At 42.4% G+C, this 14,259-nt stretch overlaps 1 protein-coding gene across 4 annotated transcripts in view; it reads left to right on the forward strand.

Annotated features, from left to right (window-relative positions):
* The window catches only part of sema3ab (sema domain, immunoglobulin domain (Ig), short basic domain, secreted, (semaphorin) 3Ab), a 79,312-nt gene that overhangs the window by 39,166 nt on the left and 25,887 nt on the right, over positions 1 to 14,259 (forward strand). For 2 of the 4 annotated variants that reach the window (XM_033634090.2, XM_078167939.1), the window contains exon 2: positions 6,475 to 6,829. In XM_033634090.2, coding sequence (XP_033489981.1) covers positions 6,712 to 6,829 — 118 coding nt within the window. In that variant the 5' untranslated portion in view covers positions 6,475 to 6,711. Of the gene's footprint in view, positions 1 to 745; positions 868 to 6,029; positions 6,830 to 14,259 lie in introns of those variants that run through there. The other 2 variants (XM_078167938.1, XM_033634089.2) reach the window with 2 other exon arrangements.

A 14,259-nucleotide genomic window follows, 5' to 3' on the forward strand; every position in this document is an offset into this window, starting at 1 on the left:
CATGTAATCTGTGGGTGGCTTCATGTGAGTCGGAAAGAAGCTGTGTGTTTTTGTTGTTCCCTGTGGAGGTGAAAAGCAGGTAGCCTGAAGATTGAAATATTGATGGATGATGATAAATTCATGTGGCTGGTGAAAGCGTGAAGCGCATCCACACAGACGCCGCGCCTTCCGATCTTCATGTTAATGCTCATCTCTGGTAAACTGGCATTGCCCTCTGGAGGACCGATGTTGTGAATGAAATTGAGTTTGTAGTCTTGTTGATATGTGGCGAAATTTGAGAATGCTGTATTCAAATTTTAGGCACATAAAGAATGTGTTTTCCCGGATATGAACTGGCAAAATGCGCACTCTCAGTTTTGCCATAGTGGACCGTGTGGTTGCCACAATGAGGGTGTGGTTGCTTCGGTGTTGAAGACGACGCACTGTTCCCAGTAATTTATTCATAGCTCAGAGCTGTATTTTTCATCCATTTTTCATTAAGAAAGAGTAAATCACCAACAGCATGTGGTTTGTTCAGTCATGAATAGTGCACAACATACTCCGTCTATTTATGCCATTCTCTCAAGAGTCTCCTTACATGGAAGAGTTGAGGTGGAACGGAGATTTTCCACACTTTGTTTAATGACAGCGACGACAGATACGGTCAAATACGATTTAACTCTGTCCCAACTTGTGTTCTAAATAGTCCTATTAGTGTTCAACTGTGGTCAGACATGAAGCATTTTTCTTCTATATTGTCTCCCAGATGCCCCTGGGGCAGGTTGGTTGATCGCAGTAGCTCCCAAGGTGAAGAAAGGCCTGCTCTTGTTCCTTCATACTAAGACCTGTGGGCTCACACAGCTGGCTTCCATCACTCCATGTTTGTGTGTAAGTTTTATGCCCATAATAACCACATTGCCAATACATCAGTCCTGTCATAGGCAGCAACCCAATATCCATGGCAGTGGGGCAAACTGCGTCACTGCATCATATATCTCGTCTCGTCTGGGCCATGAGAATAAAATGTCATACAATGGTATTTAAAGTCTCTTAGGGTAATTTATTCCACTCAGAGGAACTGAAGGCTGATGGAACATGAATGCCTTGACGAATCATTCACTAAAACCGTTCTTAACAGGCTATTCCATACTTGAACCTGTAATATTACTCTTGATAGTTTTTATTCATGCATTTTCCCTTTTTTTCTCTCTCTCCCTCTCATGCTGCCTGTTCCAATCACTCAATGCTGCCTGTTGTGAAGCTAATCTTAACTACAGCTGGGTGGGTGGATGCAGGGGTGAACTATGCAGGCTGGTATTGTAAAGGGGTAGGTGGGCGGCAAATGTGGTTCATTTGGTTGTCTTTGGGCTCGTGGTTAATTTTGCTGAGCCAAATCCTCTAATTTAGGGGATTATGTTCCCAGGCTTGTGGGGAGTGGGCGGAGGTCAGAGAGGATGAAACGGGGATGGACAAAATGATGGAAAACGTTTTTTGGTGTGGGGTATAGGTGTAGAGGGATGGAGAGACATGGTAGCAGATGGGGGTTAATGTATGTACTGGTGTGGAGTTGGGGGAGGTGATGCTCAGAGGGAGGCAGAAGAGGAAAACAGCTTGTGTGTGGAGAGATCTGAGGGTTGGGGGTGCACTTGTGTGGGCAGGAGGCGTGGTGAGGTGGGGAGAGTATTGTTTAAGGAGGGCTGAGTGAAGTCTGATGGGGGGGCTCCACCTTTCAATGGGTATCGACAGATCCATTGCCATTCCTACTCTACAGGCCTGATCAGCCCCACTTCCTAACATACCACCATGCCTCTTCACAAGTTAAAGAAGCCTCCCCCTCCCCTCCCTCGCTGCACTTGCATATAGGAGCTGATGAACCCTGAGATGGTCAGAGTACTCTGGGCCCTCTGTCTTAGTGAATAGAAGAGTTTAGACCATGAGGCTGAATTGGTGCTTGAGAAAGGGGCATTCTCCTTGAAGCACACAACTCCCTTTGGGCTCTGTAAAAACCCACACATAGTCAAGGACGTGCCCCTCTTTTTTGTTGGACCAACGTTATTCAGTGTATTTTTGAGCCATAGCGAGGCTGAGAGGTGAGAGGAAAGGGAAGATGCTAAATTTTACAAGAGTGTAAAGCTGAAGAAAATGTTGAATGCGCAATGCTACACACACAGGAAACTTGTTTCCCAGCCATTTAGAGAAGACTGAAATTTTAATGGGTTAATAAAGAGTAAAGCTGAAGTAGGAAAAAGTTAGGGAGAGTGCTTAGAATGGATGAGTTAGAATAAAATGTGAATTGAGAGGGTTCAGTGGGGTTCAGCGGAGAAGTGGAGAACTCTTGAGTTGGAAGCTCTGAATACCTCCCCTATGTCAGGAACTGGGACATTCTCACCATCGTCTTTTTTCCTCTTTGAGGAGGGGGGCCAGGAGGATTTAACTGCCAATTGTCAAGTCTGCATATGCATTTTTGATAGGAATCAAACAGAATCACAAGTGACAGTTCTTCAACTAAGAACTTACATGGCATTATTGATGTGACATGTAGTACAAGGAGCTATAGTTACACTTGAACATCAAATGCATGAAAACACTTTGCAGTTATCAACATGCAGGGAGTACGGCCAGTAGAAGTGTGGAGTAACATTCTCAAGTGGGCCATTCACTCCTAATTCCCCTCAAACAATCACTCCGTCTGGCCTTAGTTATGGCAGATTGTGTTACACGATCCCTGGAATAATGAACTGGTACGTCAACACTGCCAATCCCACATCGCAAAGAAAAGGATCTGTCTGTTCCAGCCCCTAATCCAGTCTGTTTGGGAAGCAGAGACTGTGGCGTGACACTTGTTCCCCGTAGTCTCCAGTGTTCTCCCTGGAACCTCCAAGCGCCAGTTTACATTAGCATAACCGTGAGGCCCATCCACTCACTACAGGATTAGTTCAGCTCTCCTCCCACTGTCTGATGGCTCTTTATCCAGATGGATACAGCCTGTTAGAGGTCTTAACCACACCATTGGCACTGAAGTCATTATCATTCACCACGAGAAGGAATCAGCTCACTGAGGGTCTGCTGTTTAGAGTGAGATTGACATCTCATTTGGGATGGTTTAAGAGAAAAGACAGGGTACTCCCCTTCGGACTATGATGGAGTAGCCAATAAATGCCTAATCAGTCTGCTTTTATACTTAAGTGACTATTTAAGAATGTTAATCGGGTCTTGTTATGTTTTTTGGAACACTGTATTTATGGAAAAATGTGGATTATTTTTGTTGGACACATGCACACCAGCTTAATCTGTCAGCAGAGAGATTAATTGTTGTTCATAGAGATCTGTGTGTGTAAGTGTTTAACATCTTGTTCAAGTCAGTGCCCAAATTTGGTAAATTTACAGTACTGTTTCTCATTCTAGGAAACATGCTCTTTGCTCAGTGCTAGAACTTTTCTTGTTTTTCCCCGAAAATAGATTTGTTACACTTAGATGCATAAAATCTTGAAAATTAAGTTAAGCTTGAAAGTGACGTCATTCCAGGAACGTCTGTGTTCACCCATGTGATTGTTGAAACACAAGTGGCGCCGTCACCAGACAGATGGACCTGACAAGACGCGTCTGTGTGTCCGTACAATTTCCATGTAAACCATGAGGTGCGACACTGTAACGTCAGCGTCACCACTAATCCATCAGACTCAGGTAAAGTAGATTGCTGATGGGCAACAGTTAAATGGCATGCAGTTTGTTATGGTCTCTTTTCAGTCTCACTGTCTGCCTTCTTTACACAGCATAGAAAAACTTTGTGCAGTGTGAGATATAATCACTCATATGTTTGCCTGTTACATTAAATCACAGTTAACTAAAAGTAGTGGACTTTTAACCACATTGCACACGGACTCATTTGAATTGCAAAGCACACTAGATTTAAGCACAAGTGAGATGATAAATTATGTATAATTTAATTTATGAGACAGTTGGTCTTGTGGGAAATGTATCATTATGAAATGGATAGCTTTCAGTATTATGCAAGTCGTCAGAATTAAAAAGGAGACACAGATATTGGAACAGTGCAAGAAAGAATTAACAGAGGGGATTCAGCTGACTTAAAATGATTTCCAGCAGCTAATCCTGATACGTGCATAATGCATGAAAAACTGAAGAAATGCATCAAGAATTGTGAAGGAAATGGCAAAAAAGATTATTCTTAAGTCATATTTAAACACAGAAAATGTTATATGTAGTAGTGGTGGGCATGTGGCCCCAAAATAATATCACTGTGTTTCAGGGTGTTTTTGCGATATAGTTTTACAGTTTGCCTTCAAATATTCATTAAAAACTAAACAAAAACGAACCCTCATTTCTTTAGTTTGTAACTCAGAGTGAGATTCAGATTATATATACAATATTAATAGTACAACAAAATACAATCTACCACAATTTACACATGTAAACAGCTCCCAAATACAAAAACCTTGGAGCTATATATATATAAATCAACAGGTGATTTCCTTCTCTTGTAGCAAAATCCTAAATGATTAAGTTGTTTTTTTTCGCTTGGACCTTTATGCTCTGCCATTTCTCCTCTAATCATCACGCTGTAACCTGTGACAGGCTGTTATGCTGCCATAACTATCGCACATTCACATATCTGTAGCTTTTTGTCGAGCTGCAAGCATCACATAGGTTACATTACCAAAGGTTTATTACAAAATCACTTGACGACACTGACTCCCGTGTGCGCACGATGAGAGAGGAGAGGGAGAGACTCTGTGCTGCTGCCAGAGGAGCCACTGAATGAGTTCCCTCTGAGCGCTAACTCGCTAAAAGAGTCTGAGAAGTCCAGGGCTGTTCATAAAACATTCACAACGCCACCGTTTATTCCACACTACTGAAGCTGCTCCTCTTTTTGGAAACCACTGCGGAGTCTGTGATAATTTCGCTTTCAGCCATGTTTATTGGTATTATCGTGAACGAGACGGTATGTCACACCCCTAATATGTAGTTAACAGTATGATGGATTTATGTGATACAGATTCAGTGTACTGTTCACCTTGTTGGGACTAAGACTGGTGTTACTTTTGTATGTTCCTTTGTTTTAATTATCAGTCAAGTTGCAACATCTAATGAAAAAATACATTACTATATTTTAGAGCAGGGATATCAAACATACGGCCCATGAGCCATAACCGGCCCGCCAAAGGGTCCAATCTGGCCCACTAGATGATTAGACTAAGAGGTGCCAGGTTTCAGGAGCAAGTAAAACAATGCTTTGTCTACTTCATGTAAAATTCTGCTTCAGAGGCTTTTCCACCTTGACCACAATGCAGTGCTCTGATATAACAATGAATACTTACTGAGGCCATGTTTAAAGATATTAAACACTGTGTAAAATATTGTCAATCAGCAGCTTTAGTTCAAGAGAATCTGTATCAGGAAATGTGTGACTAAATGCACATGTAATGACAGCAAGAAGTAGACTGACTGAATGTGGAAAAACTGAGGCATACTGTTGAAACTGCACTTATTTTCTTAAGACGTCTCAAGCTGTTCAACTGTTTGTGAAAGGATGAACGTCTACAGAATGTACTTGTAATTCTTCACACACAAAAAAGGGAAATACTGGTGCTGTTACTTATAGGTTATTGTGCAATGGTTTTATTGGTCCATTTAATTTTTTATTTTTTGTTTTATTTGGCTTTATGTGGCCCACATGAGTTTGACACTCCTGCTTTAGAGTCTCATCTTTACTACTGAAAAGCTTCATCCAAACATTTCCACTAAGAATGTGTTTCCTCAGAGTGTTCTGCTTTCATGTTCCACTGTTTTCCTGTTTCCATACTCTTCCTAACCTCCTGCCATGCCCTAACCTCTCCTCTCCTACCACTTTTGCTTTCACTGTTTTCTTTTCTCTCATGCTTTCTATGCTCTCTCACCCTCTCTCCCACCTACACCGCACTCACTCTCTCCTCTCCTCCCTCTCTCTCTCACACACACACACACACACACACACACACACACACACACACACACACTCACTCTGATTATGCCGTCTGCCTCAGCTGTTCTCAGTTGCACTGTGTGCCTTGTGCTGTGGGGACAGGGCAGAGCTGCGCTGAGTGGGGCTGAACTAGTCCAGAGCAGTGTTAAGTAGAGAGAGAGGTAGCTAGTAAAACAGAGTGAAAGAGGGAGAGAGGGAGTCAGTACAGATTGTGCTTACCAAGCAGACTGGATTAACAGCTGAAACAAACTGGACCTGTTTTTCTCTCTTTAGCTAAAGATAGAGACTCAGCGACAATGTGGATGGCTGTTTAGACAGAGCTGCATGCTGGTTAGGTACCGGGACAGAAAACTATGGCAGTCGTACCCAGATCCTCTCGCTCTTCCTCGCATTTAGTATAGTGAAGATCTTCTCATTGTGCTTAGTTTGGTTAAGTTTACCTCGGGACTTGCTGGTGTGAGAGACTCACTTGCAGTGACATTGACCCGTAACCCCCCGACTCTGCTTTGCAGGTTCTGTCTCCCCTGGAGTTGGACTCTAATTTTGGCTTTTGACCCCTGGAACAGGAAAGGGTTTTTGATTTGGCAGGGGACGAGACCTGCTGAGAGCCAGTCTGGACTGAAGCGACAGCATTTATTCATAATCCGTGGACAACAGGAACATTTCTTCTACTACACCAGATCTGAGACTGAGACCGCGCTGGAGGCGTGTATTTAAAGGACCCCTCTGGCCTCTATTGCCCCAGGACCATGGGGTCTCTCTGGGGCAGCATTATGCTGCTGTGTGGGGTGGTTCTGCTCAGGACAGAGGGCAGCGGAGCCCAGCAGATCAAGAACAACGTCCCCCGGCTAAAACTCTCCTATAAAGGTGAGTTACTTGCATTTGTGCATTCAGTCACAGATGGTTATGTCTAAATGTTTTATCTGAGTTAGCTGCCTTGCCATTCAATCACATAGATTTAAATACACAAACCACATGTGGTGTGCCGATTAAGTGACCAGAAAAGCTTGTCTATAGAAGTTGCAGTAACTGTGAGATCCTAGATGTCCCTGTGAGGCAGAAAGATGCTTCTGCTCTGATTACCTGGAAAAAAAGCAAAGTAAACTTACTTGAAACAAGCAGATTTTTTAAAAGGCATGTTGAGCCTTTTGGCTGATAAGATGTATGTTCTGGTGTGGTGGATAATGCATATCTCATCTGTTATGGCTTTAGTCAGAAAACAGATTTATATGGTGTTAGATCATCTGCATGTCTCTAAAGCAAGTTCCCATGTGATATAGTCATGCAGATAGCGCTTCCAAATTTAGCATTTATGATCCATTATATTCACTTTAGCTAGAAACAAAAGCAAATATGTGTTGTTCTCATGGAAACCTCATGGCAGTGTTATAAAAATAGTACTAAATTGGTTCAGTAAACCAATCATCTGGGAATAATGAATAGGAATTTATGGGAATAATCGTACTATTATGCCAAGACGAGAGCAGTTTAGTTGTATTTAGGAAAGAAACTTCAATTTCCTGATGGATCTCTGTGGCACAACTGATCTGTTCATTACAGAAGTCTGTCTCTGATGAACTCTCTCTTCCTGTCCCTCTGTTGATCAACTGCCGTTGTCAGTTTTGCAATGAAAAGTGGTGCCAGACACGGACTCCCTGGCAGTTGAGCGTCATTTATCCTTCTCTTCATTTCTTTCTTTCTTTCTTTTTTTTCCTGGATGTCATTTTTCCGCTCCGTTCTTTCCTGCATGGTAATTATGCTCAGGATGAATGGTGCAGGTCTGTTTCAGCAGATGGCTTTCCCAAAGAGAAAAATTTCTCGCTCAGCACTGGGAGATCCATAATTATACACACGAGCATGCGCTCACAGACACACACACGCATAAATACATGGCCATCTGTAGTTAGCTAATGATACCTGTGAGCTTATCAGTCATTTAAAACAACATGCTGTCAGTTTGGTGAAACACGCCCATGCAGTGATATCTCTGTTAGAAGTCAGGCCTTCAGGTAGCAGCCTGGCCAGCTTGGTTATTTGGCTGCTGCCGTCACATTCAATATTTCCATTAGACCTCATTCACATTCTGGCTGGTGGGGGACATTATTTGGCACCGTATCTGGCTCAGGAGCTCTAGCCGGAGGAAAGCAGGCAGGTATAATTTTCATGCCTGGAACGTGGGGGAAATATTATTCATATCATACTGTAGAATTTCATCAAACATTATCCACTGTAGGTCCCATTAGGCAAGTGACGTGGGATTATTGCATTATGAATCATTTATATCGTCGTATAAATTATTTATTACCCCTGTGATAGGTGAAGCAGATTTACTCATGGAGAGGAGGAAATCAGATGATTTACTGTGGTGAATTACAGAGCAGTACCTGCTTAGACAGCCTGAGAAGTTGTCCGGTCCTGAGCGAGAAAACGCCTGATCAGTGACACGAGGCTGTGAGGTGAAGGAACTCTGACCCCTACAGGTTACTGGGAATAGTGGGAGAAGCTATGTGTGTCCAAATGAATGTGTCAGTGTGGGTGCAGGCTTCCACACACTTGAGCTTGTTTTTTACTCTACTGAAGATTTAACTCTTATGAACACAGCAGGGAGGTGTTTATGTCGAGAGCGTGAACCTGAGGTGTAGCCTGCTCCCCCACAGTATGAGCCCCTCAGTGAATACTCTCTGAAGCATACATACACACTTCCATGGCCAACCACAAACACATACACACACACAACAAACACACACACTTCCCGCTGAACCCCGGGAGATTCTAACAGATCTTTGAAAGCGATTGTTGAGGGGCAGAAGGGCAGTGGAGTAGGTGGAAAGATCACAGTGGTACCCCATGGCTACCTAAACACCAGCTAAGGTCCAACTGTATCAACAACTGGGTGACTGGGTGATGATGAGATAGAGTAGGGCTGTGGATTTACAGCACACCACAGCGCTGTGAATTGTGTCATTTCACATACTTTAACATGAATTGATATGAGATTGATTGACACCCCCAGGGTAAGTGGATCCTCCGGAGAGTAAACAGAGATCCATATGGTTTCGCAAGTTTATGGGCCATGAGAAGTAGAGCACATGTTGTTTGCTGTCCAGGGAAGGGAAGAGGGGGCACTTTAGTTTTATAGGATGTGTGTGTACTGCCAAAAGTACTCCTTCTCTTCCCTTCTCCTTCTCTTCGACCTGTCCACCCCTTTCCTGTGCAGAGCCAACGGCTAGCACTCACACACGGGCAGATATATTCAGAGCAGCACAACAAAATTCTTACTCTTGCAAACTGAGGAGGAAAAGAGCCAAGAAAAATTGAAACAACAGTAGTAATTCTGTGGTTTCGCTGTTCACAAAATTCTTCCTCTAGTAGTCATTTTCAGCTGTCTTTGTTTTCGTGTCAGCCTTGTTTTCAGATTGCCTTTTAATCAGACTTGGAGAACGGAGAAGTTCTCTTAAAGACCTTTAATCCATAAGCACGTTAAGAATCTTCGGAGCGGAGTTGGGTTTCCCGGGGTGTGTACAGTATAAACTCTGAATGGCCCTGAATGGCCATGGGAAGGTATCCTATACACTGAGAGAGCTGGATGTTTGGAGGCTTTCTCGGGTTTTGAATAGTCTGTTCCCCTCCAACTGGAGGCGTACTCAGGATTTGTTTGGCAGTGTTCAGTTTTTGTTTGACTTGTTTCTCCGGGGGCTCTAAGAGGAATCTTTTTAAGTCATTTGACTTAGTTATCATCTGTACCAGCTGCAAAGTGAGATACTATGATGATAAAATTGACTTTGTTTCAATACGCCTGCTTACATCATCTCTAGTGCCCCTGGCTGTTGGCTGACAAACAGGTATAGTGTCATGTAGGGCTAGGGAATATGATTGAAGACAGTTGCACAATAGCAGTAAGAACATTTGCCATTAGCAATACAAATTACAACAAGGCAAATGTTTTTTTAAAAAAAAAAAACATTTAAAGGAGCAGTGTGTGGGATTTAGTGGCATCTAGTGGTGAGGACTGCATATTGCTGCTAGCTGAGACTTCTCCCATGTGCCAAGCGTGAACTCCTGGGTCCTTCAAAGTTCATTTTAACGGAGATTTTAAGTTGGAGCCAAATTATCCGCAGAGGTCTCCTTCTGTCCAACACAAATGAGCCCTGTGATTTAAACCGGTAAAAACACTGAATAAAACAGTTTCATGTCGAAAGTTGGTGCTTCTCTGACTCTTATTGGCTCATTGCAGACGGGCTGATAACTACAGTGGCCGACGCAAATGGTCTTATCTGGAGTCTGTGTTTGGTTTGTCCATTCTGGGCTTCTGTAGAAACATGGGGAATGCATAGACAAGGACCCTGATTCCTATATAGATATAAACGGCTCATTCTAAGGTAACAAAACCACAACGATTCTTACTTTCAGGTGGTTATACACTCAAGACACACCTACACACTGGACCTTTAAAATTATCAAACTAAAATGCAGGAAACATCACACAAAACTGCCCTACAACTTTTATATTTCAACTATAATTAGTATGGAAATATCTAATTCAATTAAATATTTTGTGTATCAATAATAGAGTAGGACCATGTCATCACCATTTGATGATACATGACCACATTGAGTTATTGCCCAGCCTTAGATATGTAACTCAGAAATTTTGACACTTACTTTATTGCCTGATTAAAGCATCTTGTGTATATTATCTCATTCATATTTAAAGCAATCACCTTAAACTTCAAACCAGACAAATTTGCAGACCAGCCTGCGATACAGGAGAGAGGCTGAGGAGGTGTTTGCCTGCATTTCTGCTTGACACTGAACAAATTACTTGACTGATGAAGCTTTGTGGTGTTTTCCCTCGGGCGTGGATGAATCAGTGACTGTATACACTTAAAGTGACACAGTAATACATTGTGTTTTGTCAGTGTGCAATCACACAATCAGCCATGTGAAGGATGAACGTCAGTGTAGCTGCTGAACCAGGGCCAAACATCAGCAGCGGCACATATACGGTGCGGCCACACATGAGTTATTGTTCAGAAGTGTTTCTGCCTTTTTTCTTAGGAAGCACTTAGATAACACTCTCCGTGCCCTCCAGTGGAGAAAGAGAAAGAGAGAGAAAGACGAAGAGAATGTAGGGTAAAAGAGTTTATTTTTATCGGTCTCACATGGGACTGTTGATTCTTTGCATCCATTCCATCTGCCCCCTTATCTCCTTCTCACTCTCTCTTTCTCTCCTGCTTTCCATTTTTCCCTCACGCTTTTCAGCTTCCTCAGTCCTTCACGCACAGATTCATTGTAACAGAATATAGAAGTGGTGACAGAGAGAGAAGAAGGGAGTGAAACAGAAAGAAAGGGAGCATAGTTAGTAAAATTTTACTGAAGTAGGGGAAGGAAAAGGACGTGAAGGAGAAAGTAGGCAACAAACAGCTGGTAAAAAAATGGCATTTGCAGGATTCTCAACAGGCCTCAACAGTAACAGGGTAAAAGAGAAAATTTGTAAAATATGGCAGGGAGCAGCTGACACCTGTTACAAGCCACACACTTGCAGATCCACCTGTCTTTACGTCTCCGTCTCTCTGTCTGTATCTCTTTTAATACACCAAGCATGTTCTACGTAGCATGACATTACACACAAGTTTAAAGTAGTTTTATCACTGTAAAAACTTTGTCACAGAACATGCAGTGTAACAACGTTTTGCAGAAAAACTTAGAACTTGGAGGATAAATTCGAGAAAAACCTGCTCTATCCGTGCACATGGTGTCACCCTATTGTATATTTAACCAGAGGGCACACCAGTTCAGACATGCATAGGTTACCACCTCCAGCGTGGCTTGGAAACATCCTGTTTCTTTCCAATAACACACATCGGAGCATGCTCCATAAACACACGCACACACACACCGATCCACACACAATACCCATAGAGTATCTGTCTCTGGATGAATAGCTTTTAATAACTTAGCAGTAGTCTCTGTTGAATGGTCTGTTGCCATGGACACTACTCCCATAGACAGTTTCCACAAACCAGAGATGTGTGTGTATGTGTATGGTGGGTGGATGTGGTGATGCTGGTCTCCATTCTCTCACACAGGGATGTGGTTTGAAGAGAAGTGAAGTGCAGTCATCACGTCTGTGCAGTTTCCCTACAACTCTCTGACACCTCGCTGTTTATTAAACAAGTGTATCACTCTGTGGGCAATTACTGATTTCCTTTAGATAAACTGTTCACACACAAATTACACACACACACTGCTTGTATTGTTGTCAGTTTATTTTAAGGACCAGAAGGGATGTTTCCTTTTTGCCTCTCAGGGTGACTCATCAGTGTGTATTTATGCATGTGTGTAATTACCTTGCTGGATGTCAGGTATGTAGAAAGAATTTGCCACAATATGCAAAGCTGAGTGTTCCCTAGATCTGTGGAGCAAAAGTAAAAATATTACATGTGGAGGATGTCTTCTCTCCGTCTTCGTCTTCCTCTCCCACACACACACGCAGCGCTGTTGCAGGTGAAAGAGGGTCAGAGGTAGCAGGCGGGTGTTATTGTGCTGTCAGTGAAGGGCTTACAGTGGATCGGCTGATGATTGATCACCAAGGTTACAGAGGAGCATAAATCTGGGACGCAGCTTTGGACTGGGAGAAGCAATACTTTCACTGCAACTTTTTTATGACCTTGTGCTTCTTTCCATTCTTTAAGACAGTAGCTGTGTTACGTGTGGCCCAATAACCCCTGCAGAAAATTAAATTAGTAATATTCCAAGAACATTTTTGTAATAAAATACAAATAAAGTAATGTACTGTGACTGTGTCTGTGATTTACAGACACATAAAGTACATACAAGTTGATACTGTGAACGTCTGGAAGCATTTATTGAATCATAATTTAAACTGTTCAGGGATAAAACTGCTTTGGCTTGTTACTGCTTAACCAGCTTTTGGGTTTGGATCAAGTCCCATGATGCATCTGAGTGGCTTCAGACGAGTTCTTTATGACTTTAAGAATACTTTAAAAATCCTCATGGACTAAATCAGGTTTAGATGTCAGCTTCTCTGGCTGGGTCACATAACGCAGTGAGTTTATACTTAGGAGACTAAATCTGTCCCCATCAGCGCCGAGGCACAGGAAACCAACTAAATCACCAAAACAATGACAATAAATACCCAGTGTCAACCCATTGTTTATTACCATCCTGTGTGTACAGTAGTCTGCACGTGTGTGCGCATGTGAGTGCGACGTTCACATGAGTGTGTGTGTGCATTTACGTCATGAAAAAAAGATTTGTTTTTGACTGAAGGCAGAGTCAAAATATTACATGATGACAAGGATTGTTCTCTGTTTTTCCTTTGTCTCCCACAGCTGTGTTTCTCAACTATTAATATATATCCTTTTTTAAATTCATTTTTTCATTCATCTCATCACCCTTTTTATTTTACACTTCCTATTAATGGCTCTTCTTTACCAGGGTATACTAGGGCTGCCCGCAATAGTCATCATTTAGGGCCATTAGTTGACTAGTCACCGGCATGTTTACGATATTAATTTAATTTTTAAATGATATATTTTGGGTGGGGCAACACAATGGTTTGAGTTGAAGGTGTGAGAAAGAATAGTATCAGTAACATTGTTAACACTGTGCTACATTACAGAGAAATACAAATCCGTATTAATGAACCTTCATTAATATAGGCCTATATTTTATCTACAAGTGCACGTCACACACTGAGCGAGCCGCCTGTTAATGACACTGTCGGCAAAGCAGTAATGATTGTGCTAAGTGGCTAATGGGCATGTAGCTACTTCCATGTTTCAGATGATACGTCATGTTTGTAGTCGACCAATGAAGATGAGTTTACATATCACCTTGGGTTCATCCTTCACCTTCTCAAAATGACCCCACACTTTAGATTTCCTGCTCGACATGTTATTAACTAGCCTGTGGAATAACTGCAGGTACCAGCCCTGGAAATTAGGGGCGGTAATCATGCCGTTTTTAACCACCTGGAAAATGCGAGGTCAAGTGCTGGGTGCTACTCTTGTTCCTTTTTTGCACCAGCTTTTAAGAGCGCAGTGGTAGGTTGCATCGTGTAGGCTATTTACCTGAAATCCTGAGTGCAGAGCTGATCTTCTTCTAGGCGCTTTTTATAAGTGTGTAGGCCTGTTGTCTGTGCGGCATATATAAAGCTCTGATCAGCTTTTCCGTATTTATCAGGCTGAATATTTACGGAAGAAGGGAAAGATATCTGTCGGCTGTGACTGGTTTGTAACGTGACTCCTATCAGACTGCTGAGCGTGGCCACT

The sequence above is a fragment of the Epinephelus lanceolatus genome, chromosome 5 (assembly GCF_041903045.1).
Source record: "Epinephelus lanceolatus isolate andai-2023 chromosome 5, ASM4190304v1, whole genome shotgun sequence".
NCBI lineage: Eukaryota > Metazoa > Chordata > Actinopteri > Perciformes > Serranidae > Epinephelus > Epinephelus lanceolatus.